Here is a 25091-nt window from a genome sequence, read left to right on the forward strand (position 1 = left end):
TTAAATGCTGCTCCCGGAACGTGCCGTGAGCTCTGCCTGCCGACTGCTCCGGCCGGGCCCGCCAGCCACTTGTCAGCGTCAATTGTGCAGTGAGTCTGACTGTTATTGCACTAATTAATTACTTAATCTTTCAATGCACATTTTTATTTTTATCTTTATTTGAAATGCCCCCGTTAGTGCCCCAGGAGGGGTGAGCAGCGAGGTGTGAGGGGACAGTTCCCTGGCAGTGGTGGCCGTGTTTGGCGGGGCACGCTGCACTCTGCTGTGTGCTGGATGCCCACTTTGTGGCACAGTGGGCACGGGGCATGGCTGGAGATGTGGTGTTTTCAGCAGCGTGTCTCTAACAGATTTTACAATTATGTGCAAGTCCTTCTTCTTTAGAATGACCTCCTTGGCAGTTTGCTCCCGTATTGAAGGCAAACCCAGTACCAGCTCACGTCTTCCATGGAAAATGCAGTATTGTACCACCATTTCAACATTTGCTTCAGGAATTAGGGGATATCTAATTAAATGTTCGGCATGGGCAGTGTGCAAGTTTTAGTGTAGTGATATAAAAGATGTGAAATGTTAATATAAGGTTAATTTTGACCAATTCAACAGCTTGCTTTTAAGTTTCCCATTGACAGCCAAACTGCAGGGTTTAGTGCTAAGCTCCACATTGCAACTTATCTCCCCTTAATTAAAATTAAAATGTGAGCAACAACACAGAGATATTTTGTAGCATCCTGGAAGAGGAGAAGCAGAAGCTGGAGTGATGGTTGTTTAATAAGATTATAATTGGAGAGTTAAAGCCCTGTGATCTATGTGAAGACTGGTTTGGTGCTGGTGCGGCTCCGTGGCAGGCGAGCCCCAGGTGCCTGGCCGAGCATCCCTCGCCGACATCTGGAACCAGTTGCAATACATCACTGTCAAAACTGCTTTCTATACGTATCTGCATTTACACATTAGTTACTCACGCAGCACTCATCAAAAAAGCTGAACAATCTTGACACGGTGTCCCTGGTGGAACGGCAAAGGTGAACCGAAGTTGGGAGGCAGTGTCTCGCGTCACTGTCTGCTGAGCTTTTACAACAGGAAGCCTGATTAAAACTGAAAGGAAAAATTTATCGTCAGCTTCTGCTTTGTATCATTTTTACCTACAAAAAGAGTATTTTGTTTCATACAAAGCAGTTTATAATGGGGCTGGAGATGCTCTTCACTTTCACCACTGTCTTCACTACAGAGTGGTGCTTTGCTGGGCCGGTGACTGCGCAGGGCTCAGGACAAGCTTTGAGTATCCTATTATCTACAGAATTTCCTCTTTCTTGCCCAGTTCTTGCTTTGAATTACAGAATCATCTATGGTTCATTTGGGTTTGTTGCACAGGGATTGATGGAACGTGGACCAAGTCAGTCCAGGCAGGGTGTTGGTATTACTGAAGGGGTGTGTTCCATTGCAGCGCTTGTGCCTGCTGGGATCGGGGCTGCAGAGCAGGCAAGAAAATAACCAAGAACTTCCTTGGGAGTTTGGGGACTAGGAGTTAATTAGGAGTTAAAAGTAAACATGCTGAGGAGCCAGAATGACCAAAAAATGGAGCTCCCCAGGCATGTCCTTTAGGATGGAAACTAATGGCTTTGGTGGAAACAGGACGTTTCACTTGGTGCAAGGTTCAAGGGGACTCCAGGTAGGTGACAAATAAATGGAGCATGGAGTTGCTTAGTTTAGTTCTTTTCTCTGGGAAGAGAGGAAAAGGGTCCTGGAATATGAGAAGCACACCTCATTTTTCAGAGTTGCCTTGGTTGTGGCATTGATGCCACATGATGCTTCATGACTGGCTGTTTCCATTAGACACACCTGGAACTCTGGAGAGTGTCTCTGTAACTCATGGTTACTCCAGTAAACAGACAAACAAGAAATATTGCAATGGTTGGGAGGTGGAGATGCTTTATCTTTAGTGATTTCACCTCTTTGGGTACTTGTAACATTTCTGAGGGGTGTTTTTGGTACGTACTCATAACCTCTGCATGGAAAACCCCAACAGACTCTGTGCAGGATTCAGTCCTGTTCAACCTGATAACAAGAAAAGCCAAATACTGTGTGGAAATGTGGGTGTCAGCAGTGTGTGCCAGGAACGTGTGCCAGCGTGTGCCCTGTGTGCAGGTGACGTTTGGTGGCCACCCAGAGTCTCAGCATGTGCAGAGCCAGAGGCACAGGGGATCCTGAGTGCTTCTAATGGAACCAGCACAGATCCAGCTCTGCTGATCATGACTTCTGTTGGGGCTGATAATCTCTCCTCAGGAAGTTGACAAAAATGGCATTATCTGGGCTGAACAGACAGGCAGAATGTGATGAAATCAAAGCTCATTTTAAAGAAAACAAAAATAACTGAAGCACTTGGATTGACTTCATTCAGCTGCTTGTCTCTGCTTTGCACTCCAATACCACAAGCTTTGCTGAAAGCAAACAAAATCAGTGCCCAATGAGCCCAAACTGGAATTCCAAACAATAGCAACTCTGAAGCAATCGGATTTCCTCCAGGCATTACCTTCAGTGTAAGCACTGACTTTGCAGAATCAGGACAAAATGTGAGTGATGCATGAAATGGAAATTTCCTGCCTGGTGTGTAGAATGAAAACAGCCTGAGTTGTGAAGCTGCTGCAGCACATGGTTCACATGGAGCTTACACACAGCTCACACGTGGCTCACACGTAGCCAGAGGAACGTCTGCAGGCTCAGTCATCCACCTGCAGAAACTGTCCCATTGTGGAAAAGTCCCGGGTTATTTTTCATCTCCTTTGGGACCTTTGGAGCAGCTCCGTGATTAGACTGATTTTATCATCTTATCTGTGTGGATTCTCCATGGAAGATGATCAGGGAGGTGGCTTTGGGGTGTCTGGACAGCCTTGACAGACATTGTCCTGCCTTAGTGACAGTGCTGGCGTGTCCTGTGGCCACCAGGGAGGACGTCAGGCTGCGTGGGGCTGGCAGAGAAACAGGCAATGGCCTCAGTCCTAGCATGGCACATGTTCTCATGGGCAGTGTCACCTCCCAACACCGTGGACGTGCAAATGCCTGTAGACACCAGCCTTCTCTGTCCTTCTGGCAAGAAGAAGTGAAAAACTTTCAGGAACTTGCTTTTAGTTGGGGATCCTGGATAAAATCTACTTTTTGGCTAAAAATCCATGTGAACTCATTATTGCCACATATAGGGTAAAAAAAAATCAACCCAAAACGTTTGGATCTCCTGATCAGACAGAGGCTGACAGGGTCCAGTGCTGTCTCTGACAGTGATGGGCAGCAGATGCTGAAAGAACAGGTCACAGGTCACATGTGCAGGGAAGACCCTTGTGATGCACTGCCCAAAACTGCTGGTTGTGAGCAGGGGTGTCCCGAGCAGGGTGTCACCTCCCCAGGGTCACATGGTGCTGGACAGGCTCCGATGGGCCTTTCTGTGCACCCCTCCAGCAGAGCTGGGCCAGCACCTGCCTCCCCCTCGGCCCTGCCAGCCTCTGCCCCTTCCTGTGTGACAGATGGAGAGCAAGTGGGGCTGGAGATCCAGATGTGGCTCTGTCGGCAGTGCCAGGCAGGCTCAGCTGAGGAGGAAGCTCAGAGGGCCCTGGCCCCACCTGGGCACCCCTGTTTCCCCCAGGGCTGGGAGAGCCCCTGTGGGCGCCGGCGTTCCTTGAGCAGGAACCTGCTACCCTGCACGGCCTCGATGCTAAGTTTTATTATGAATTAAGAGTAAAACTCCTTCTCTGCCACAGAAAAAAACTACCTCCATTTTTCAGAGAGCCTCTGTTTATATAGTTTATGGGAGAAGAGGGCTCTTAATATTTCAGTGTCATGACCATAAAATGAAAAGGTTACTGCTTGCTGCAAAGGCTTGCTTGGATCCAGCACCAATTAATTTTCAATCTGAAATATATGTCTCCTGGTCGTCTCACAACAGCCGGGAGCGGGAGGTTCCTCCTTAACACATTTGAGCCACAAACCCGGTTAAAGGATTAGCCAGCTTTTTCCATGCTGTTTTGTTCGCCCCCATTGGGGATTCCCATTATCCTTGATAGACTGTTAGCCCTGACAGTGGGATATGACAGTGTGAGTTTTCCTCCTCCTCAGCACGGTGGCCACAAAAGGCTGCTCGGACCTGGGCTTTCATTTCCATTACGGGTACAGCGGCAGCATATGCTAAAGGCAGCGTCGCTGTGCCGAGGTGCTCCTGCAAAATTATCTGCAATGGTTTAATTTCTCAGCGCGGCAGCCCCGGAGCCGGGCAGAGCTGCCAGCCTGCCCTCCCCTGCTCCGGGTAACATCCGGGGGCACAGTAAGGATTGGAGCCGTACCAGAGCATTGCAAACACATGCTGACTTTGTGGAGGGTGGATGAGCTTCTCTTTATCTTTATTTATTAATAAAAGACGGAATGCCTTGGGAAACAAAAGGTTTTAATGGCTGGTGCTTGGTATCCTTGACAACACTCCCCAAAGAATATTACATTAGGGCACCAGAGAACTTTTAAAAATAAGTAATGGAATTCCGTCTCTGTTATGCTTTTAGTAGTCATTTCGGCCATGGTGCAGCGAGGTCATAAGCTGAGCTCAGTGAAGGGAGCCAGAACACGAAATGATGCTGAGAGAACGTCTGGGAGATGAGAGGTACAGAATTACAAGCGAAAGTGCAGGCCTGCTGAGGCAATTACAGCTTAATGGGGTCATTTGGAAGGCAATTGCCAGGGGTTAATGTAGTATGGAGAGATGAGGTGAGATTGAAGTGAAATTTGGGGCTGGAAATGTGTTAAGATGAAAGATCAGAGTGCAGCGGATTCTGCAGTGCAGAAGGTTTATATCATGCAAAAAATTTGAGAAAAATGTAAAAGTAGTAGCCAGATGTTTCAAAATAAATAAATAAAACCTTAAGTAAATGCTTTAAAAAAGTGAAATAGCTGCATGAAAACACCCTGTGCTGGGAAAGGGTGGCAGTGGCACGGTGGGGTTTGATACCACAGAAAAGGGCTGGTTTGGAGCAAAAGTTGTGTTGCATTTGCACATATGCCCAGACAATGTGGTTCCTTATTGACACAACAGAGTGCCTGATGAAACGCTGACTGCTCTCTCAGCTGTTGTGCCTTGTTTTGAAAAATCCATTGTTTTCAAACAAAACACGAGCAACAGTCCTTTATACACATATTTTGATATATTTGCAATGGATTCATCACATTATCTTTTCAGGCATTAAAATAATACTCATAAGATGTCAAAATATTGCAGGGATGTAAGCTAGCATTCTTTGAGAGCGGGTATTTGGGTTCTGAGAAGTATGCTTAAATATTACAGGTGTTTAAATTAAAAATGTCAAACCATGAAGGCATAATGGAAGTAATCATTTTTACACAGTTTTAAGCCCCGGTGTTGGAGAAAGCTCTGCATTCCAGACTATTGTGAGGGAGCGAGTTCATAAGCATTCAGAGGACAAAAGAGATCATTATGCTTTGTTACCTCAGCCAGTTCATTACCTTAATTGCTGAGCGTAATCCAGTCTTGGAAGAAAACTCGGGGGCTTTAAGGAGATCAGCACTGGCACCCTGTGACACAGAAAATGGGAGCCCTTTCCTGCACCACGGCCACTCCAGGCACGCTAAACCTTGATCAAAGGCTGAACTTCTCCGAGGGTCGGCCATGTGAAAATCCCCCGGAGCGGTGCCGGGCGCTGAACCGTGATGGAGCTCCACGGGCTCGGCACCGCTCCCGCGCCAGCGTGACCGTCCCGGATCACTGCCCTGCGAGCGCTCGGCGGCGGCCCTTCGCAGAGGTGAAGTTTGAACATAGTTCTCTTTAGCAGGGGAACGCGGCTCTTCTGCCGCCGCTCTCTCCCTTCGCACCGCAGCGGCTCCTGCCCCGCGGCTCACGGGGGGACCCGCACGGCGCTCCCGGCAGGCGGGGCCGCTGCTCCGGGCAGGGCCGGATGGAGGGATGGATGGATGGATGGATGGATGGATGGATGGATGGATGGAGGGATGCTCCAGGGCGAGGACAGGCACTGCAGGCAGGGGCTCCACGAGAGAACAGGCACTGCAGGCAGGGCTGGGCTCCACGCGGGGACAGGCACTGCAGGCAGGGGCTCCACGCAGGGACAGGCACTGCAGGCAGGGCTGGGCTCCACAAGAGAACAGGCACTGCAGGCAGGGGCTCCACGAGAGAACAGGCACTGCAGGCAGGGCTGGGCTCCCCGGCTGCCGAGCGGTGCCGAGGCGCTGCTGGGGAAGATCAGATTTATTGTAAATACATTAGAGCGGGGTTTTCACCCGTGTTTGCACGTGTGTGCTTTGTGTCTGGTTATCCGAGCTGACGATATGGGCATTCCCCCCCTGTACAGTTGCATATATTAAGGCTTTTAAGAAATATAGTAAAACAAAAAATATGACCTTTAAAAGCATGGTTGAGTTGCATTCATTTTATAACCATCAAAGCAACTCTTTACTGTTGTAAGGTAGAAAAATCAATGATGCAATCTTTTTCCTTTTGCCTCGTGCAATCCGTAATTGAAATGGAAAATCAAATGAACGGCTAACAGATAATTGTTTTATCAATATTCCCTGCCTGCCCTACAAGGGTCAGCCTAGAATGATCATGAGCCACGGATATGATGAGGACAAAATGTGAAATTGAACAGCAAGGAGGCAATAAATCAACCTTGACAAGAAAGAGTGACCAGCATGTAGCTCTTGTAGGCAGCTTTTGGGACACTTTTTGTCTCAGGTGTCTGCACTGATTTAAAAATGTGAGAATATAATATTTGAAGCTCTACCAGCAGGTAAACAACTGCAGACTATTTCTAGGTTAAGGCATCATCAAAGCAAACACGCTGTAGCTGAAAAATTAGGATATTGGGGCATAGTGGGAAAAATCCAACAGTAAAACAACAGGAGAATAACAGAATATTCTGGGGCTGTGGCAAGAAATTCTTCCTCTTCCTATCTGGTCTAGAAAACTAAAAAAGATAGTAAATATATTAAAATGCATTTTTCAGGCTCCTCTTTTACTGCTCCATTGGGCATGAAAAATGCTTTGCATCGTATTTCTGGTATTTTGGGAGCTCCTTGATCTGGGTGCTGGAGTAGTGTGTCTCCTGCCTGGAGGCCCATCTGATAGGTCTTTTTGGCTCCACGTTCTGGCCAGTGGGGCCAGGAGGATCCAGCAGATCCTGACAGGGATCCCAGTGTCAGGGCCCTGGCAAGTTCTGCACGAGGGCAGTGGCAGTGTTGGGAGGATGGGGACAGGTAACACTCCTGTACAGACCCCTTTACTCAACCCTTAATCCTTAAATTTTGCACTTGAAACTGAACAGGTTCTTTCTCTAATTTTGAAAAACGCTTATTTAAAAGAGCAAAGTCTGGACGTGTTTCCTCATCGAGGCACTGAAAGTCTCAAGGGGAGCCTTCCCCTCCCATGTATGGTCTCTGGTGCTGGTGTCCCTCTTGGTGTGCTGGGACAGGTCACAGACCTTGCACGCTTCCTTGGGTGGGTGGACCAGGAGGACAGACCTTTGTTCAGGGAGGGCTCACTTGGGGTGAAGGGGGGACATTGTCATGAGCCTCAAGCTCTCTTCCCACTGGGTTCTGTTCTTGCTTCAGCTGCAGGAGAGAGATGTTGGGGTGCCCCAGACGTCAGCTGGTCTGGCCACTGTTCTCCAGCTCCCTGCTCCAGGCACCCTGTATGGGGACCCACCTCCCTGTCCCATCCCATCCCATCCCATCCCTCTATGAGCAGAGGTTTAGCAGAAGGATGGTTTGTGTCCAGTCCTCATCTGAAGTACGCCGGGCTGGGAAACCATCCTGAAAGCTTTGTTTTTAACCTTGGCTGTCGTGTCCTGTGGTGTCCCTGGGGAGGAGGGGGTCTGGCATGCACGTGGTCTTGGAAACAGCAATATCAGGAACCCAGCAAAATAGGTTGCCAGTATGGAGAATATTTTTTATTTTAAGCACAATATTTTAAACACACCATGTCCTCGTTCCCTGGGGGCAAGGCCGAGAGACTTTAAAACTATTTTTTACAATTGGTTTTTCAAATTCATTTCTCATCAGGCCTTTTCCCAGGTAGGGTGGGGTGTGATGCCGGCAGCGCAGCAGCCCCTGCCCTGGGGGGTCTCACAGAGGGAGCGATCCAGGGGAGCCCTGCAGGAGTTGTCTCCTGCCCACGAAGGAGGGGGGTCTCCAGCAAACTGCTGGGCTGTGGGGGCTGCATGGGCCAGGCTTGGGGTGCAAGGGGCTGGGCACCCCCAGGGGCACGGGCAGGTTGAGAACAGCCCCTGCCCACCGCCCTCCAGCCACCCTGGGGGGACAGTGGGGTCCTCTCCCCTCACATCTCTGATGTAATGAAGTGTCAACTGCTGCCATCACTGTCCTCCACGTCCTTGAAACCCACATGGTTTAACCAAGAGTCTCTCCAATTTATCAGCAGTTAAAAATAGAGGGGAAGGCTGTGAAGGACAGTCCCTGCTCCCCAGGAGCTGGGGCTGTGTGCAGGAGGTGACCTCTGTGGTGGGGTGGGACAGGGGACACGTCCCTCGTCCTGCTCAGCAAGAGCATTTCTGTCCTGGCTGGACGTGGCTCCTGAGGGTCAGAGATTAAAATACCAGCCATGTGAAGGGATGTGTGGACGTACACAAAGGATCAGATCAGATCATTCCAGGCAGTAACTGCTTCCATAACAGTACCTGCCAAGCCCAGGGTATCTCCAGGCCTTCTGAAGAACGCGGCATAAATCCAGGTGTGTGGGGAGGCGGGAGCGGGATCCGTCGCAATGTAACACAGCCTGCAAGTGCCCTAAATACATATTTACACCATGGTGCTACTGGCTCTGAAGAAGCTGTTTGAGCTGCCAGGCTGCTAATCCACATTTAATGCTGCTGGTCTGTCACGTGAAAATATTGTGTAAAAGGATCCCCACTACAGCATCTGCTGCTCAGGGGCTGGGCACGCTCTGGGATGATGCCATGCCCCGTCCTTGGCACATCTCTGCCCCAGCCAGAGGGACTGGGGCTGGAGCACAGCAAAGCCCAGCCTGACTGTGAGCGTTTTCAGCCCCCAAAAGGCATCCCTGGGTGCGGATCAGTGTGAGGGGCTGTGGGCTTGGGGACCTGTGGGGCTGGGACTGAACATGGAGGTCCCACCTCAGCATTCTTCTCTCCTTCCTGCATCCGCGTGGTCAGAGACACATTCCAGCAGCACTGGTGGGGTTGGGTTCTTGGGTTGGAGCTGTGGGTTTGTTTTACCAGTCCCTGGGTTTGGGCTGGGCAGGGACCTGCCTAATTGTGGTTCGGGTTTGGAGGGAACAGGATGGCAGCATATTTATTTTTACTGGCATTGTTATCATAATTTAGTTTCCTTCATGAATTAGATTTGGGGAATTTGAAACTTAACTCTGGTAGCGCTTCTCTCCCAATTTATTGCATATGCTTAGATAAACATGTTGAATTAACTTTATAAGGCTTGTAAAAACTACAGATAAAACCGCTCTAGAAAATCAACATTCTAAATCATGCTAAGTCTCTTCCCATTCTGCTCATCCTCTAGCAGGGCATTGACAAAAATATGAAATTGATTTGGTTGAAGGGTGTTAAAGAGCCGACAGCCAAATGTCACAAACAATGAATGGCTGCAGTGTTGAGAAAATCAATAGGGAGGTTAAAGCTGGGCTTGTGAAAGACTTGGCAGACTGCTCTGTTCCAGGAAGATATCTGTCTTCTGGCCTTGGTTGCATGATCAAAAGGAAAACTTGATAGGTTTAATGAAGGGAGATACTGTAAAACTGACAACAGAAATATAGACACTGTGGTAAACTGCAGTGCACATCAGCGAGTGGGGCTATTAGATACATTTTTCAGTCTGAAAAAATATTTATAGGTAAAGATGTCAAAAAAATATTAGTGCATTCCTCCACTTTTCCCCCCTTGTTCCCAATCAGCCCCGTGTTCGCGTGGTGCAAACAAAGCTTTGGCTCTGGGTTTAATTGTACAACGTGATGGCAAACGTATAGGGCAAAATAATTAGCATGATAATTAGCAAATCATAATGTTTTCAAATAATTGCGCGATGAGATTTCAGAGCCAAAGTGAGGTTGGAATCTCGTCTTTCCTTGGAGATGGTATTTCAGCAAATCATGAAAGAAAGGGAGAACGAGCCCCTGCTCCATCAATTAGAGGTGGGACAGTGTGACACCAACTCTCCGTCCTCCACCCGACACCTCTCACGCAGGCTCGTGTCTCACACTGCTCTTGATAAATACACAGTTGGGCTTAAAATCCGTTTTGTGAATATTAGATCCTCAAATATAAATGAGGATGCCAGCCATTAAAAAAGGTTAATAACGTTAGATTCATTTTGGTTCTGAAATCAGCTTGTAAACAAAATTTGCCCTGCTTTACACCTGACCTATTAGCAGTGCTCCTATGTAACGTATCACATCATTAGAGAAAAAAATTGCGTCAGGGCTGAGTTATTCCTTCCCACATGTTTGTTTTCCAAACACAGCATTGCACTTAAGCCTAAATTGTGTAGCAGTATTTGCAGTAACGTGGCCCCTTTGCAGCATGTATTTCCCAGCCCTGTGTTAGGCCGGAATGTTTCCTTCCCGAGCCTGTTTGGGCTTGGTGTCGCCTGTCAGTCCTGGGTATCCTGTCTATCCGAGCTGCCTCTGTTTTCTCTTTTTTTTTTTTCCTAGAAAAATGAACTCATTAGTTTAAAACTCCCAAATGCCACATTCAGCTCAAACTGCGAAGATGATAACCTGTAAAAAAAGAGAGGAGAAAAGAGAGAAGGAGGCTGGCAGGTTTTCTGCAAGTGGACGCTGTAATAAAAATGCCCCCTACTTTGTCGGGATGGGGTTTGGAGGGCTGCTGCCATATGTTACTTTCCTTTTTAGCTGGGATTATGCCATCATTATTGCTGATAAAAGCTGTTTACTGCCTTGGCAGAGGAGTGATGCTTGGCACAGTTTGGGAGCCGCCATTCAGTTTACAGAGAAGTGCATTTAGTGCCAGATGCTGGGATCCAGGGGCTTTGTTATCTTTTCCCATTATTGGGATCATCCATTGTCTGTTTTTTTCTCCTTTTAACTTAGCTCTGGCTTTGTTGTTTTTATTCGGATTCACTTGTGCTCAGGCAGGTGACATGGCAGGTTTCAGATCCCCGGGCAGTGCTGGGCACAGCTCCACAGTCAGGGGCACACAGGGACCATGTCCCCTCCTGGCACCACTGTGGGAGCTGATGGGTTTTTGTCCTCCAGCACCCAGTGATGGGTGCCCTGCCTGGGAAAAGGTGCTGGTGGCTGAGAGGGGATCCAGAAGAGGAGCATCCCAACATAGGAGCTGTCACGGGTGTTCCTAGGAACCTCAGCACCCAGGGTCTGGCACAACCACTGGGGTGCAGAAAATGTGTAAATGAACGAGAACATCATATTTCAGTGGGAAGGTGGCCATAAGTCATACAGAAATGCTCTGAGTGAGGACTAACAGAGCTGTTGGCTGGGTGGCAGTGCCATTGGTGCCAGGTTTTCCATTAAAAACAGTTGCAGTGTCCATAGAGAAGGGAGTGTATCTGGGCTGGACCTCACTCAAAGCTGAGGGAGAAGAGGAGTGGTGGCTGTGCCACCAGGCACCTGTGATGGAGGCTGGGGCACATTGGGGTGGTGCCCCTGTGGCCCTGGGAGCCGCCCCAGCACCAGCCCAGTCTCCGTGCTGGCTCCATGCACAGTTTTTGCCACTGCCATGGGACACCAGCTCTGTGTCCCCAGGACTCCCCCCTGGATGTGCCTGATGCCAGTCCCTTGTGGCAGCACGAACCCCTTGGATGAAATGCTGCCAGCCGGGGCTTTGCCCTGTGTTTTCCTGCTGAGGAGGAGCAGTTGTGCCCTGCAGGGTGTGGTGGGGCCATAACCCAGAGCCAGGACACGGCCCAGCCCCAGCGAGCCTGGGGGGGCTCTTCCAGCCATGGCCCCAAGGTCCCACCGGGCCATCCTCTGGCTTCCACTTGGGAATCAAGGCTGGATGTGTCTGTAAATCTCATCCTTGCTGGAGACACGGCCTCGCTGTTCCCACACTGACTTCTCAGGGCCCACAGCCCTCGTGTTGTGTTCAGGGGCCCCTCAGGCACCCCGGGTGCAGGTCGTGGAGCTGTGGTGACCCCAGCACGGTGCTGCTGCCCTGTGGGCTCGGTGCCCACGCTGGGTGAGACGGCAGAGCGGTGGTGCAGGGCTGCCATGGAGCTCCCGTTCACCTCCTCTGCTCTGATATTCTTTGGGGAAGAGGCTCTGACCTTATTTCTCCTGCTAAGAGAGATGCATCTGGAACCAAATGAGGGCAGTAAAGTATAATAGAAGGATTACAAATGAAAGTTTTGTTTCTGCTGGTGCAATACCTTGTTTCCCCCTCGTGTATCCTGGGAAATCAGGCTGATCAATAGTTCCCATTTCAGCACAACTGCAGCCAGCATTACAACTGTATAAAATTTACAACATTGTCTGCTGTAAATTTTAATTGGAAAAGCCTCGTAGCTTCACCCTCGATCTTTGCGCTTTTAAATGTATTTGATTTTAAAAAATCAAACAAATTTACAGCACATAACATCATGTCACATGCTTTGTATTGACAGTGCAACAGAGGTGGCACAAACCCACCTTCCTACTGTAAGAGAAAAGGGCTGTAAAATACCTGGAAAAGGCCGGGAGTGCAACGAGGGTGTGTTTGGGAACCAACGAGCCCCCGGTGCCAGGCAGTGCTGGCGGGAGGGATCCCGGGATCCTGCTCCCAGGAGGGATCCTGCTCCCGGTCCTGGCGGTGCTGGAGCCCCACAGCCCCACAGCCACCCCGAGGAGCCGCACAGAACACGGCGCTTCCAGCACAGCTTTATTTCTGTCACAGGTCAGGCTTAAAATGCTGTGTGATACAGTTATTGACTCTAATCTGGGCATAAACACAAGTCCTCAAGCACCAGCCCAATTAATAATTTGCATAATTAACATGCATATTAAATAGGGACTGGCCCTGCATCTGTATTGGCGGTGAAGGGGTAATGAGGGCTAGCGGAGCGGCGCCTCGGGCTGGCGGGAGCAGACGTGTGGCAGTAGTAATTTTTGCTTGGATTGACAACTGCTAGACAAGCAGTCCCAGCATAAAACTAAACCCCGTTTGGCAGAATTAATCGTTGACAAACTGCTCTTAAAGCTGTAACATTGTTTCTGTCAGTTGTTCGGTTTGATGTCACTGTTAGACATAATAAATCAATAGTGTCAGAATTTGGTAATGTTTATAGCTAGCAAGGTTTATTATTTCATATGACTGTCATGTACAAATCGTGGTATCATGGCTGCCTCTAAATTATCAAAGGCACAGTATTGCTGGAATAGATTTCTTAAAATTCCTTCTCCAATTGATCCTGCTGATCGTTGGTAGTGACGGGGCCCACTTGTGTTTTGGGAGGGGTGGCTTTCTCCTCTGGACATTTTTTAAAGACAAGTTTGAGCTGTTGTACACAGCAGGATTTATTGTCACTGTCTCCAGCCCAGGCAGCAGCTCTCTGCTTTATGGGCCTCACTTTTCCTGCTCCAGTCACAGTTTCCAGGCTATCAGTGAATTCCCTGGAGCAGATCCATGGAGCCAGTGCAGGGTGGGCAGCACAGGGATGTCCTGATCTGAGCAGGGTTAAAATCCCACCTCCATGAGAGGGGCCAGCCCTGGGACAGGGATTTATTATCCAGTGGGAACGGGGCACAGGCAGACTGAGGGCAGACCCCTATTCCCACCTGGGGGTGTGGGAGAACATGTGCTGTGATGTACAGGTGTCTGTGCATGGGGTGTCTGTGCATGTGGGGGTGTCTGTGCATGGGGTGTCTGTGCATGTGGGGGTGTCTGTGCATAGCAGTGCCAGGGGTGACTCTGTGCTCGCCTCTCCCCTGCTCTCCTGTCACCATCTCACCCCAAACACCGGGGTTTGACCCATCACACCTCTCTGCTCATTGCACATCCCCTGGGACCCGCCTCTGCACCCAAAGGGATGGGACAGTCCCTGGGCTGGGCTAAAACTGTCCCCTCACGAAGGCAGCACGTATAAATTACGACAATAAATTACTGCAGCCCCAGGGTAAAAGAAGCATCAAGTTATGACTTTTACATGAGTATTTAGTCAGCCATTCAATAAAAAATAGGTCTTCCAGTTGCACAGTACCATTTATCAGCTCCATATTTATTATTTATCATAGCTACACATGATGCAAATGTGAATTACCTCACTGCTCCTCTGAGGAGCACTTGCTTTTATAGAAATGTAAACATATATAACACAGTTTGCAGAGTCAGAGACCCGGCTTTGAAAGGAAAGAGAAACCTGGCTTTGAAAGGAAAGAGAAATTAGGGATGCATATTTTATTTTTGCTTTCATTTCTATGTGATAAATTATCTGTTCTACAGTTTCCTTCTAAAGGTCATTTCCAGGAGTAACTTTCCCTAACTCCTGCTGCTCTGTGGTTAGCTCTGAGGAGGATCTGTGGGAACACCAGTGCCCACTGGTGCCCAGGCAGACGGAGGTGCTGTGAGGTCACAGCTCTCATGACTGTGGCCGAGATACTTTAGCAGTTGTTTGCATGGCTCCTGGCAAGGGCTGATCCTGATGCCACCACCACAGGAGTCACGTTATCCATGCCCCAAGATCCATGGGGCTCATGATATCCGTGCCCAGAGCACTGTGGGGCTGGGTAGGGTTGGCCAAGGTTGGGGGCCCAGTGGCTGGAGGGTGGGTGAGAGGGCTTTGCTGACCCCACTCCAGGCATTCCCACCCCCAGGATCAATCCTCTCACCCGGTGACAATCATCCCTAGGCAGGAAATACCTGCAGTCATTAAAATTCCTCCCACATTTATTCCAGCTCTGGTAGTCTATAAAGTGATTTCAGTTCTAAAACAGGGATTTGAAGATTTCTTCCCTGCTCTGTGTTTCTAGAGTTTCTGGGGTCCTACAGGGAATTTCAGGCCTGGAAGTATTTCACTTACATGAATTGCCTTTCAATTTCAAAATTCTTTTTATATCTGGGAACCTCTTCCTAGCACGGGGATGAGGGGCAGGGGCAGGTCAGGGGAGCTCCCCCACCTGCCCCTTCCTGAGACACAGGGGTGGCAGGGGGCTGGGACAGGGGGGTGACAGGGTCTGGGGCCATGTGTGGTACCCCTTGTGTGGCAGAGTGCCCAGAGCAGGCCTGCAGGGGGGCTCATGGCCACGGCACAGCCATGGCCCTGTGTGGGCACGAGGGAATGCTGGTCTGCACCTTCGCTTCTGGAGCCCCTGCTCCTCCTCTGCTCCGTGGGGTCTGTCCCCTCTCTCTGAGCAGGAGCCCCCCTTGGCTGTGAGGGCAGCACGTCTGTGGGTAGTCCTGCCCTGTGGGTCACTCCTGCTCCTCTCCATGGGGTTGGCACCCAGAGCTGGGGTGCTGCACTCCCAGGCGTGGCTGTGTCCCCAGGGGAGGGCAGGAGGGCTTGTGCTTCTTTGTTTGCAGCAAGCGATCTAAAACCTCCTGGAGAAAGTGTAAAGGACAGGAGTGAATTGCTGAAGAGCTGAAATTGGTACAAAGCTGAAGGGTTCCAGGTCAGAGCCCTGGGGCACGGTGGGGTCTGTTCCCAGAGCTCAGGGGTGGCATTTGTGAGGGAGAGCTGCCATGGGGGCCAGGCAGTGTCCCCTCAGCCCACTGAGGTGCCCTTGCACCTCTGGCAGCACCCCGGGCTCCAGGGCGCCATGTGCTCGGGCTCGGCAGCCCTGCCCCGGGTGGGGGTTCCGTGCACAGCCGTGTCACCACGGCGATGTCACCACGGCGGTGTCACCACGGCACTGTCACCACGGCTCTCGGTGTCCCAGCAGTGCCAGCAGCGCGGGGTGCAGCAGCAGCCGGCTGGGCTTTGTGTCCTCCGGCCGCCGTTCGTGGCTCTGCAGCCGAGGAGGCTCCGGAACCCGGCCCGGGCGCTGCGGTGCCGCTGCCGAGGGACTCGGTGGCCCGGGAGCAGCCGGGCTCCTGTCGCTGCCGGTGGCACATGACAGCCGCGTTAGCACCAATTTGCTCGGGATGCGATGCCACGAGGCCTTTTCCTGCGGGCGGCCCCGGCTCGGCTCCCACCCCGGGCACGGAGCAGCGCCGGAGCCCGGCTGGGTTTTCTGGGGGGAGGTCATTAGTTACCGCATCGAGGGCTGCACGGGAGAATAACAGCACATCAGTTAGGATGCTAATTCACTCGACTGGCAGCGAGCGCTGGGAATGACAGCTTGGAGGGGTGCGGGGGAGGGTCTGAAAATGGCAGCAGATTGGTATTTTGAAAGGGGAGGGAAGTTTTATAATGATGAATAAGAAAGATGACATTTGGTGCTCACATTTCCCGTGCGTTGGCTGTCCATGGGAGGGTCAGCGTGCGGAACCTCCCGCGACGAGCCCGGGGCTGCCCAGCAGCTGACTGGGAGTGCACCCTTCCAGGGAACAAAAAGAAAGGCCCAGATAATTAGGGCAAGTTGAACTGCGGGAGGTAGCCAGCTTCTCGTCTGCCTTTTGTATATTCATGACCCAGCTTGATTGATGGAAGGACAGTGTTTGGTGACACTGTCATTTGCAAGTTGAAAGGTAGAGTACAGGCTGGAGCTCTGCTCAGATGTGCCTTAAAGGGTCCTACAATAAGCTCATTTGGATGCTGATGATGTTCGCATCTGCATTTCTTTGTTTCTAACTGTTTCAGGAGGACATCTGTTAATTTGTATAGATTAGCTTGGATGCTTTCATTTAAAAACATCAAATTATGGAACAGGACTGTTTATTATAAAAGTTTCCAGGAAAGTTTAAACTGATTTGGAAACCATGCAGAGCGTAAGATTTAAAAGCAGGATTAAAAAAAATAGGAGTAATATTTAGATTCACATTCAGTGTCCCATGCCCAGGAATTAAGACTTGCATTTGTGCTGCACATTATCAAGAAATGTTAGCAAAAGCATCTGTTGAATTATAAATTTCAGGATAAATGAGGCTTGCCAAATTTCGTATCTGCTGGGGAGAGGAGGGCCCCCTTTGCTGGACAGTGAAAGCCTTTATGTTTGAAGGGGGGGGAAATGAAATGTAATTAATTCAAGAGGGAAAATGCTTTTACTGTGTAATATTTAGGCACATATTTCAAGAATAATGGCGCTTCTGTCAGAGAAGTTCAGTTTTTGCAGGTACTGCTTTCAGAGAGACAGTGGGATGGGGGCTGGGGGGAGGTTTCCTGCCGTGGGTCTGGCTGCCCTCGGAGCAGCAGCTGTTGGTTGGCTCCACGTGTGCCAGGCTGGGCACCCTGTGCGGGTCCCTTCCCACCGGAGCACAGCCAGCTCTGGACCCTGCGGAGCTGGGCAGGCAGGGGGATGGCTCCAGCTCACCCCTGGTGCAGTCCAGGGCTTGGCCTTTGACAGTGACCCTTCCTCGTGTGCCCCTTCCCTTGGACCTGCTTTTGGCTGCTGCAGCCATAAAACCTGGTCTCATTCCAGGTATTTTCAGGAACATTAACTCACGTCCAAGCGTGCTCTGCTTTGCACTTCTCGGCGCCAGGCGTCTGCCTCCCAAGGAAGCCTTCACCAGCCCAGCCCATGTGGCCCAGGAACACGGGAATTGGGGTTGGGATACTACCCTGGACCGAGGCAGACTGGCTGTGGGGGCACTCGCCTGCCTGCTCCTTCTTGTGCCCTGCACTGTGGGGCACGGCCACGCTGGGCTCAGCACTGGGAATTCATGTCTGTGACTCCCATCTTCGTATTTAGTCCAGCTGACACATAAACCCCAACTGCCCAGGTCAAGGGAGCTGGGAGGACATCAATGGGGAGGGACCTGGCAAAGCCTGCAGCTGCCTGAGCTCTAAGGTGGCCAGAGATGGGGAAATACCACATTTAGGGGGCACCAGCAATGAGCAGACATGTGGGACCAGGGCTGCAAGGCAGCCCCAGGCATTGGCATGGCCCAAGACCCACTCGTGCATTTGAGAGGTCCCGGCATGGGCTGGAGGAGAGTTTGGGGCCAGCTCTCACCCCTCCTGAGCCGTGTCCCAGCATGTGTCCTCACCAGACAGAAATGCCCGTCACTCCCAGCCTGATGGGCACCTGCAGGGGCGGAGGGCACCTTCCCCCCTCTGTGCCCTGCAGCGCTGCGTCCTGGCACGCTCCAGGATCCTGGCAGCCATCCCAATGCCATGTGTGTGTCCTCCTGTCGGAGGCACAGGATGGAGATCAACAGAGGGTTTCTAGGGCAGCCAGCACAGTGACAGCGTCCAGGAGCCGTGCGGGGGAGAGAGCAGGGAGCAGCCCTGGGCAGGGTCTGCCCGTGTGGGTGGGCACCAGGCAGGGTGCTCAGGGCTGCCGTGGTCCATGGGAGCAGGATGGGTGCTGGGAGCGTGGTGGCTGGGGAGCACAGCGTGCTGGTGCAGGATGTGATGATGGCAGCATATGCTGGCTATTAGTGTGCCTTTTATTTAATTTTTTTTTTTAATACAAGCCTACATCGCTGGTGGCGGTGCAGACATAATTGCTACCTTGCCTGAATGCAGCAGAGTTTGTAGTTACTCAAGCAGGAGGTTTTTAAAACTGTGAAATAGTTTCTCTTCCTGCATGCCCCCAGATCAGGTAGAAAATGGGGAAAGAACTGCTAAATGATGTATTTAGAAAAAGCTGTTCTACAAGAGTATTTGAAACATTACAGATCTGCCAGAAGGTCCATTAACATAAATGTTTAACTCAGACACACACAAACTTATGTACCGAAATGAAAATGTTTCATGCATTAATTTGCTGCAGAAGGTACTAACATAACAATTAGAGCAACATTCTGCCTGCGTACACTTAAATTTCCTGGGGCAGTGTTTCGGTGGTAACGCGGAGCGTTGATGTAGGATCTCCTTGACTCCCGGCTCAGCACACCCCAGCACTGCAGTTCCTTCTTTTAAATCACCTTCTTACAGTTTCAAACCTGGCGTGGAAGGAACTGGGAGGTTGACAGCAAGGCACAGTTTTGGGGAAGGGGGCTTGGTTTCAGTTCCCCTCTGGCAGCCAGCGCCGCGTGCTCACACCGCCGACATCCCCTGTGATGTTGTGCACTGACAAAGGAACTGCCTCGTCCTTTGGGTTGCTTTGAACGTGGATGGCAAAGACAGTCACAGTAAAGCAGAGGAGCCCCCAGGGCAGCCAGGTAATGCCGGGCTCATTCCATTGCCACTCCCGGCTTGGTTCCGTCACATCCAGTGCCTTTGCTGGGCTCCGGGTGTTTCTTGGCTCAGCCTGGCAGGATGCTCTGCCCTCTCGGAGGGTATTTAGTGCTGAGTGCTCTCAGCATGCGAACGCTGGCGTCGCTGGCTGGGAATATGGGAGCACCGGGGGTTCCCATCCCAGCCCGGGCTGTGTCCTTGGCACACGGCTCCATCACATGGCACAAACCCCCGGCAGCCCACGCGGGTGTGGGAGCAGCGGCCAACATTCCTCCTCCCAGCAAATGCTTGTCCTAAACTGAGCACCGTAGAATAAAAATGGAAACATAAAAATAGCAGTTGGAAAGATAAAACAGCATTTATAGTACTAATAAAACCGTTGTGGCTTCCACAGGAAAACATGCTCTGTAACCTAATGCTTACCTGGGAAGACTGTCGAGTTTCGGAGAGTTATAGCTGTTTTTGTAAGAGAAGCACAGAGATTTGCTTCAGGGCTGAGTGATAGATTCTCCTGCCTGGAGCATCCCAGTGTGTTTATACATGGCTTGTATGGCAGCTTTCATAAGACATTTACCCCATGATTTGCGATGAGCTTATGTGTGAATAATTAATGGCAATTAATCCTTAATTACAGTAATTAGGCAAGTCACAGGAAATTAAGCTGCAGCTGGAGAAGACCATGCCTGGGAAGAGAGGATTGGGGGCTGTGTGAATGTGCCATTCACTGACAACATTACGAGGATGAGCAGCATTCAGCAGCTTTGGCATTTCTATTGGCAGCCTTGGGTAGGACAAGAACGCTCAACATTAGCAGCAATCTATAGTTGTCTACAAGAGTTTTTAGTTCAAGTGCCAAAATGTTATGTTGCATATGGTGATTATCTAAGTTTATTGGTTGCCATAATTCAAATGGGTGTAATTGTTTTTGGCTTGATGGTGACATTAGAAACTGAAGCTTTTATGTGTTCGTAGGTTCTGCTGGCATCAGCCATGGTTCAACTTCTAGAAACAATTCATCCAGGTTTCCAATTATGGAAACAGATTCTACAAATGGCTGGAAATTAACAGAGAAATTTTCAATGATTAAAAAAAAAGAAAACAGCAAAACTGGCAGCTTCTTAGTTGAGCAGCTAATTGCTTTATTATTAGCTGCCTTTCCCATTAAAATGAGGTTTGCACAAGGTGCAGTGTGTGCAGAGGCTGCTGCCTGGTTTGGGGAGTGGGACCAAGCGGGAAGGAAATGGGAGTGCTGGTGGGTAAAAGTTCGCAGTGGAAAAGCCCATCTGAGGGATCTCCTGTGCTAATCCAGCCACACCACAGCACTGGAAATGGGATCTGTGCTGGAAGCCTTTTGCCCTGGGCAACCCACAGCGAGGCTGTTTGCAGCTTAAGAGCTGCAGCCTTCCCCATCATTAATGTGCAAAGTTTTTAAACCTCATGATTAAACATGTTTCTGTAATTTACTGGGTTTCCAAGTGGCGATGTTTGTGCCAGCAACAATCTGGGGCAGAGCCGTGGAGGGAAGCACACATTAGTATCAATGGAACCTACAAAAAGCAATCAGTAATTTATGAGCTTGTGGAAAAATGCCCACATGTTCTCATCAAATTATAGGGATCCTATAATTTACTCAGTGACTACAAGGTGCACGCTCCCAAACCTGCTGTGGGGTGTTAACTGAACCTCTGATTAGATTTAATCCAAACAACTAATCTGTTAGAGGGGCCTGAATAAATAGGCAATATGGCCAGAGCAGAGTGTTATTTCAGGCTAAGATGACAACTGATGAGGAGGTCAGCCAGTTCCACCCTGGAAGTGCACAGTGACCTGCTGCAGGTGGGGTGCAGCACCCAGGGAATCCTGCGTGTGCAGCTCCGTGTGCCTCGGCACTGTGAGCGCTGAGCAGGCAGGGCAGGAGGGAGAGCTCTGCTCTGCCAGAAATAAAAGCCTGGAGCCAGATGTTTGCGAGCTCTGTACTTGTTTATAATATGGAAACGTGTAGAAACTTCAGCTCCTTGCATGGGGAATCTAGATCAATTTTTAATTTACTTGTACGCATGGATGACTCATTTGAAAAAGAAAATTGTGGCATCAAAAAAAAGACATTTCAGCGAGCATAGGTTGCTGCATTTATCTGTTTCTCGTGCACTCTGGAGTGGAAATAAGTCACAGTATCTTAATAATGGTCTTGATTTTATAAATGATTTTTCCCCTTGAAATAAGCAATCCATTCATTTTAATATGTAGAATTGGTTTGCTAGCAGGGCGACAGTTTAAAAAGACTTCCAACTGTGACACAAGTGCAACCATATTGCTTCCTATTACTCGCTAAGGTAGTTGTTTAGAAGAGAGAATGTTCTCCCTGGAAATGTTTAAAGTGCTGTAATTTTATTTAGGATAATGAGGATTTATAACAGTTTTACCATATGAAAACCTGCCTTTCGACAGAGCGAAATAGGCGGTTGCGGTTCCGGAGCGAGCGGCGGGGTCTGCGAGGGGAGGTGTCTGTGTCTGCCCGGGCAGCGAATCCGTCACCGGGCCCAGAACATTCCCCGCAGCCGCGTGGGATAATTCATCACCAGCATGTATGGATTTCTCTGCTTTAATCGCTCTAGACGTTAATTAAAATCCTGTTTTATAGAATATTTTAATTTTGAGATTTGCCCAGCTGTACAGCCTCCGCTCTCTTGTCAGGGTTGAGCCGGAGGATAACAAATAGCTGAATTTAAGCCTAGCCGGGAATTTGGGGGGAATTCCTGGTGGAGTCAGAGGAGTTTGGCCACGGCTGGATCAGGACTCGACGCTGTGCTGCCGCTCGACTCTGCTGGAAGGTCGTTCCTCTGCGTTTATTGTTGTTGTTAAGCCTTTAAAAATTTTCCCTTCATTAAGAATGCTTCCCGTTTATTACCAATCTTGCTTCCCGGGCAGGATCGGCGCGGGGCTGGGCGAGGGTGCTGAGCAGCACAGTTAATGCCCTGCTCATAAATAGAAAGGAGAAGGAATTGAACTGTTACAGATTTTATCAGGTTTTATCTCCTCACTGAAAATCTTAGCTCTCAAAACATTTCTAATTTCCCTTATTTGAAGGCTCAAACAGTTTCAAATTACTGCCCGTGGATTGTTCTTGACACGGAGAATGGTAAATTTGAGCTGTGGAAACGCTGGAATGTGTGGTGTGTGCTTTTCCTGAACAAGGGAATTCAACGGGTAAATTACAGTCATTTACTTGGAGTGTAATTTACTGAGAGCCTTTAGGCAAATGCAGGAGAAAGGACAGCAGGACAGGAAAAATAGCTAAAACAGGGGCTCCCCCTCCCTCCTCGCATGAAATCCAGTCTATATCCATGTGATGGGGATAATAAAAACTTTCTTATTTAAAATATATATAATTCTTATTATTTTTTCAATTCATAAGGCAGGCATTTGTAAGTATGACAGATTTATGTGAAGATAAGATTTTAAATCTTGCTAAATTATCCACACATCTTCTTAGGCTTGTGCATTTTGCACCTCAGGATCTGCATGCAATCATCCCGTATTTGAGATTGATAAAACTGTTAATTTTGTGCCTAATAACAGGTCAAGCATCTGAAACTGTCATCGAGCTAAATGGAAATTGCTGTTTTCATCCTATGGAAATACTCAATATTTAATCAATTTTTTAAAAATAAAAATGTTTATCTAATGGAATCTGCAACGAAGAGATGCACTCAACCTTTTATTTGAAATGAGAGCATAGAAATAAATACCGATGTGATTTTTTCTTCATTTAAATGGTAGAAATATGGCAAAGAAGCAGCCAAGGTCTTGTAATCTGCAGGTCTGTGGAGATGCAGGATGATGCTGAGGAAGTGTTGTGGCCTGGCTCCTGTGAGGTGGGAATTGCAGAGCAAAGAGGCTGCGCTGGGAGTGGGTTTGTGCAGCACGTTGTAATCTGACACTGAAGTTGTGCCCTGCATTCCCCGTGTCATAATTGATGGCTAAGGAAAAGCACATGCTATGCTAATCCTTTGTTGGAATAGCTTGTTAAATTGCGGTTGCCAATTTAAAATAAACTATGGAATGCCTGTCTGTATTTGAAGGTTTGCAGTCTGCAGTTTTAAACAGTCATTTTAAAGCTGTTTTTCAACTTTATGTTGCATGCACACTGTCTGCCTGTGCACACAAGGTCAGCGTGTTCGCTGCTTTAATAGCCGACCATCAAGAACAAAATCAATGAGCTGCGTGTTTCACACCAGTATCACAAGGGATTTTCCCATTTATAGCACATTTGTGTACTGATCCCGAGTTTAAATGACAATATTGATGCCCTATTAGAGCTGTGCCGAAACGGACTTTGTGCAGTTCATGCTCCAAGTTGTCTGAACTCGGTCCTTTCCCAGACTCTGGTTCCACTTTCTGTCCAGCTTCCAAACATAAATAAGCCCAGAGCACGTCGGAGCAGGGCTCGGCTCCCACCTCCCTGTGTGCAGGAGGGGGAATTCCTCGGCTGCAGATTTCAGATCAAGATCTTCCGTGGTTGCTGCAAGGAGGGTTATGAGGCTGCGTCTAAATAATCATCTGCGTGCTGATTACGGAGAATAAAGTGGCATTATTGCTTATGGATGAGAGAAGGCAGCACTGCCCTGGGAAGACACAAGTGCCAGTTCTGTGGGAATTTTATGAGTCCTGGTGCGGTGTAATCAGCCGCCGGCGGCTCTGACGGAAGGATAGCTCATGGTCTGCAGGGGAATAGATCCTGTGCTGCCGAAAGGAAATGTTACTTGTGCAGAAGAAAATGATTTAATGTTGGTAGAAGGGTTATTCATTTATAAGGGATTAAAAATGACTTCAATATAATACCTTTAATTTGTAATAATGGTCTGCAGGGCTGTTTCCTGTCTAAAATAAACCGTTTGACTGGCATGTTCGTTTGATCCATTCGGTTCTATGGGATATTAGAGGGATAAAGGAATTATTTTCAGTTATTTTATATTCAATTACATTGGTGAGGGCCTCGGTGGCCGGGTAGCAGGGAGGTGTCAGGCTGTCCCATGGCCCATGTTTGACCCTGGGGCAGCCGGATTCTGCGCCTGCCCCGGGAATCGAGTGGCTGCCCCGTGTGGGGGCAGGACTTGGGCACAGCTGCTGCTGGAATTCTGTTCATGGGAGTAAAGCAAGGAGCAGAAGCCGAAGCCCGAGGTGTGCAGAATGCCTTTGACTTGGAGGGATTGCAATCAGAAAAAAGAGAATGAAGGGAACCTTTGCACTTGAGCTCTGCTTGTGATCAGCCGAGTCATTCCGCAGAGCAGGGCTGTGTCCAGGGGTGGGTGACACAGCCCAGACCCATCCCCAGGCTCACCCTCCTGCCACGGCAGCAGCTCCCACAGCCTGGAGCCTCCTCTCACAAATCTCCTTGGCAGGGTCCCTTTGGGGTGGCCATGCTCAGTTTGGGCACAGATCCCGGACCAAGGGACCAAAGCCACGTGGGAGACAGGACTTGCTCACCCTCACTGGAGCTGCCCACAGATCAGTTGTGTGTCCCCTGGCAGGGCTTGGTTTGTCTGTTCACTGGGAAGTAAACAAGCTTTCTCGGATTTGGCAGATGGGTGTCTCCAGTTTTTAGCATTTAATAGCATGTTTTACTATTTGGATTCTTGTTTTGTAAAGTTACAGGTTTGGGGAATCACCAGAAAATCTCCACTTCCTAGACAAAAAAGATTGCAAGTTTCCACTCTGTACAGACACCTTAAAAGGTGACCCAGAACCTCCATCAAGGGAGAGAAGATAACCGGGGTCCATATTTATTGCTGCTAAAATCCTTGTGCTTTTTAAATTAGCACGATGTGGGGAGAAAGAGGGAGGAGTCTGCTGGGTATTTTTGTGAACTCTGGTAT

General features: G+C 49.4%; 1 protein-coding gene across 1 annotated transcript in view; it reads left to right on the forward strand.

The window, feature by feature from the left end:
* The first annotated feature begins 4611 nt into the window (after nt 1-4611).
* PBX3 (PBX homeobox 3) overlaps nt 4612-25091 on the forward strand; it is a 61093-nt gene continuing 40613 nt past the window's right edge. Inside the window, exon 1 of the mRNA XM_027687765.1 lies at nt 4612-4633. Within this exon, the coding sequence (XP_027543566.1) occupies nt 4627-4633 (7 nt within the window). The 5' untranslated portion in view covers nt 4612-4626. The remainder of the gene's footprint in view (nt 4634-25091) is intronic.

The sequence above is a fragment of the Neopelma chrysocephalum genome, unplaced genomic scaffold (assembly GCF_003984885.1).
Source record: "Neopelma chrysocephalum unplaced genomic scaffold, ASM398488v2 Primary Assembly neopelma1_74, whole genome shotgun sequence".
Classification (NCBI taxonomy): Eukaryota; Metazoa; Chordata; class Aves; order Passeriformes; family Pipridae; genus Neopelma; species Neopelma chrysocephalum.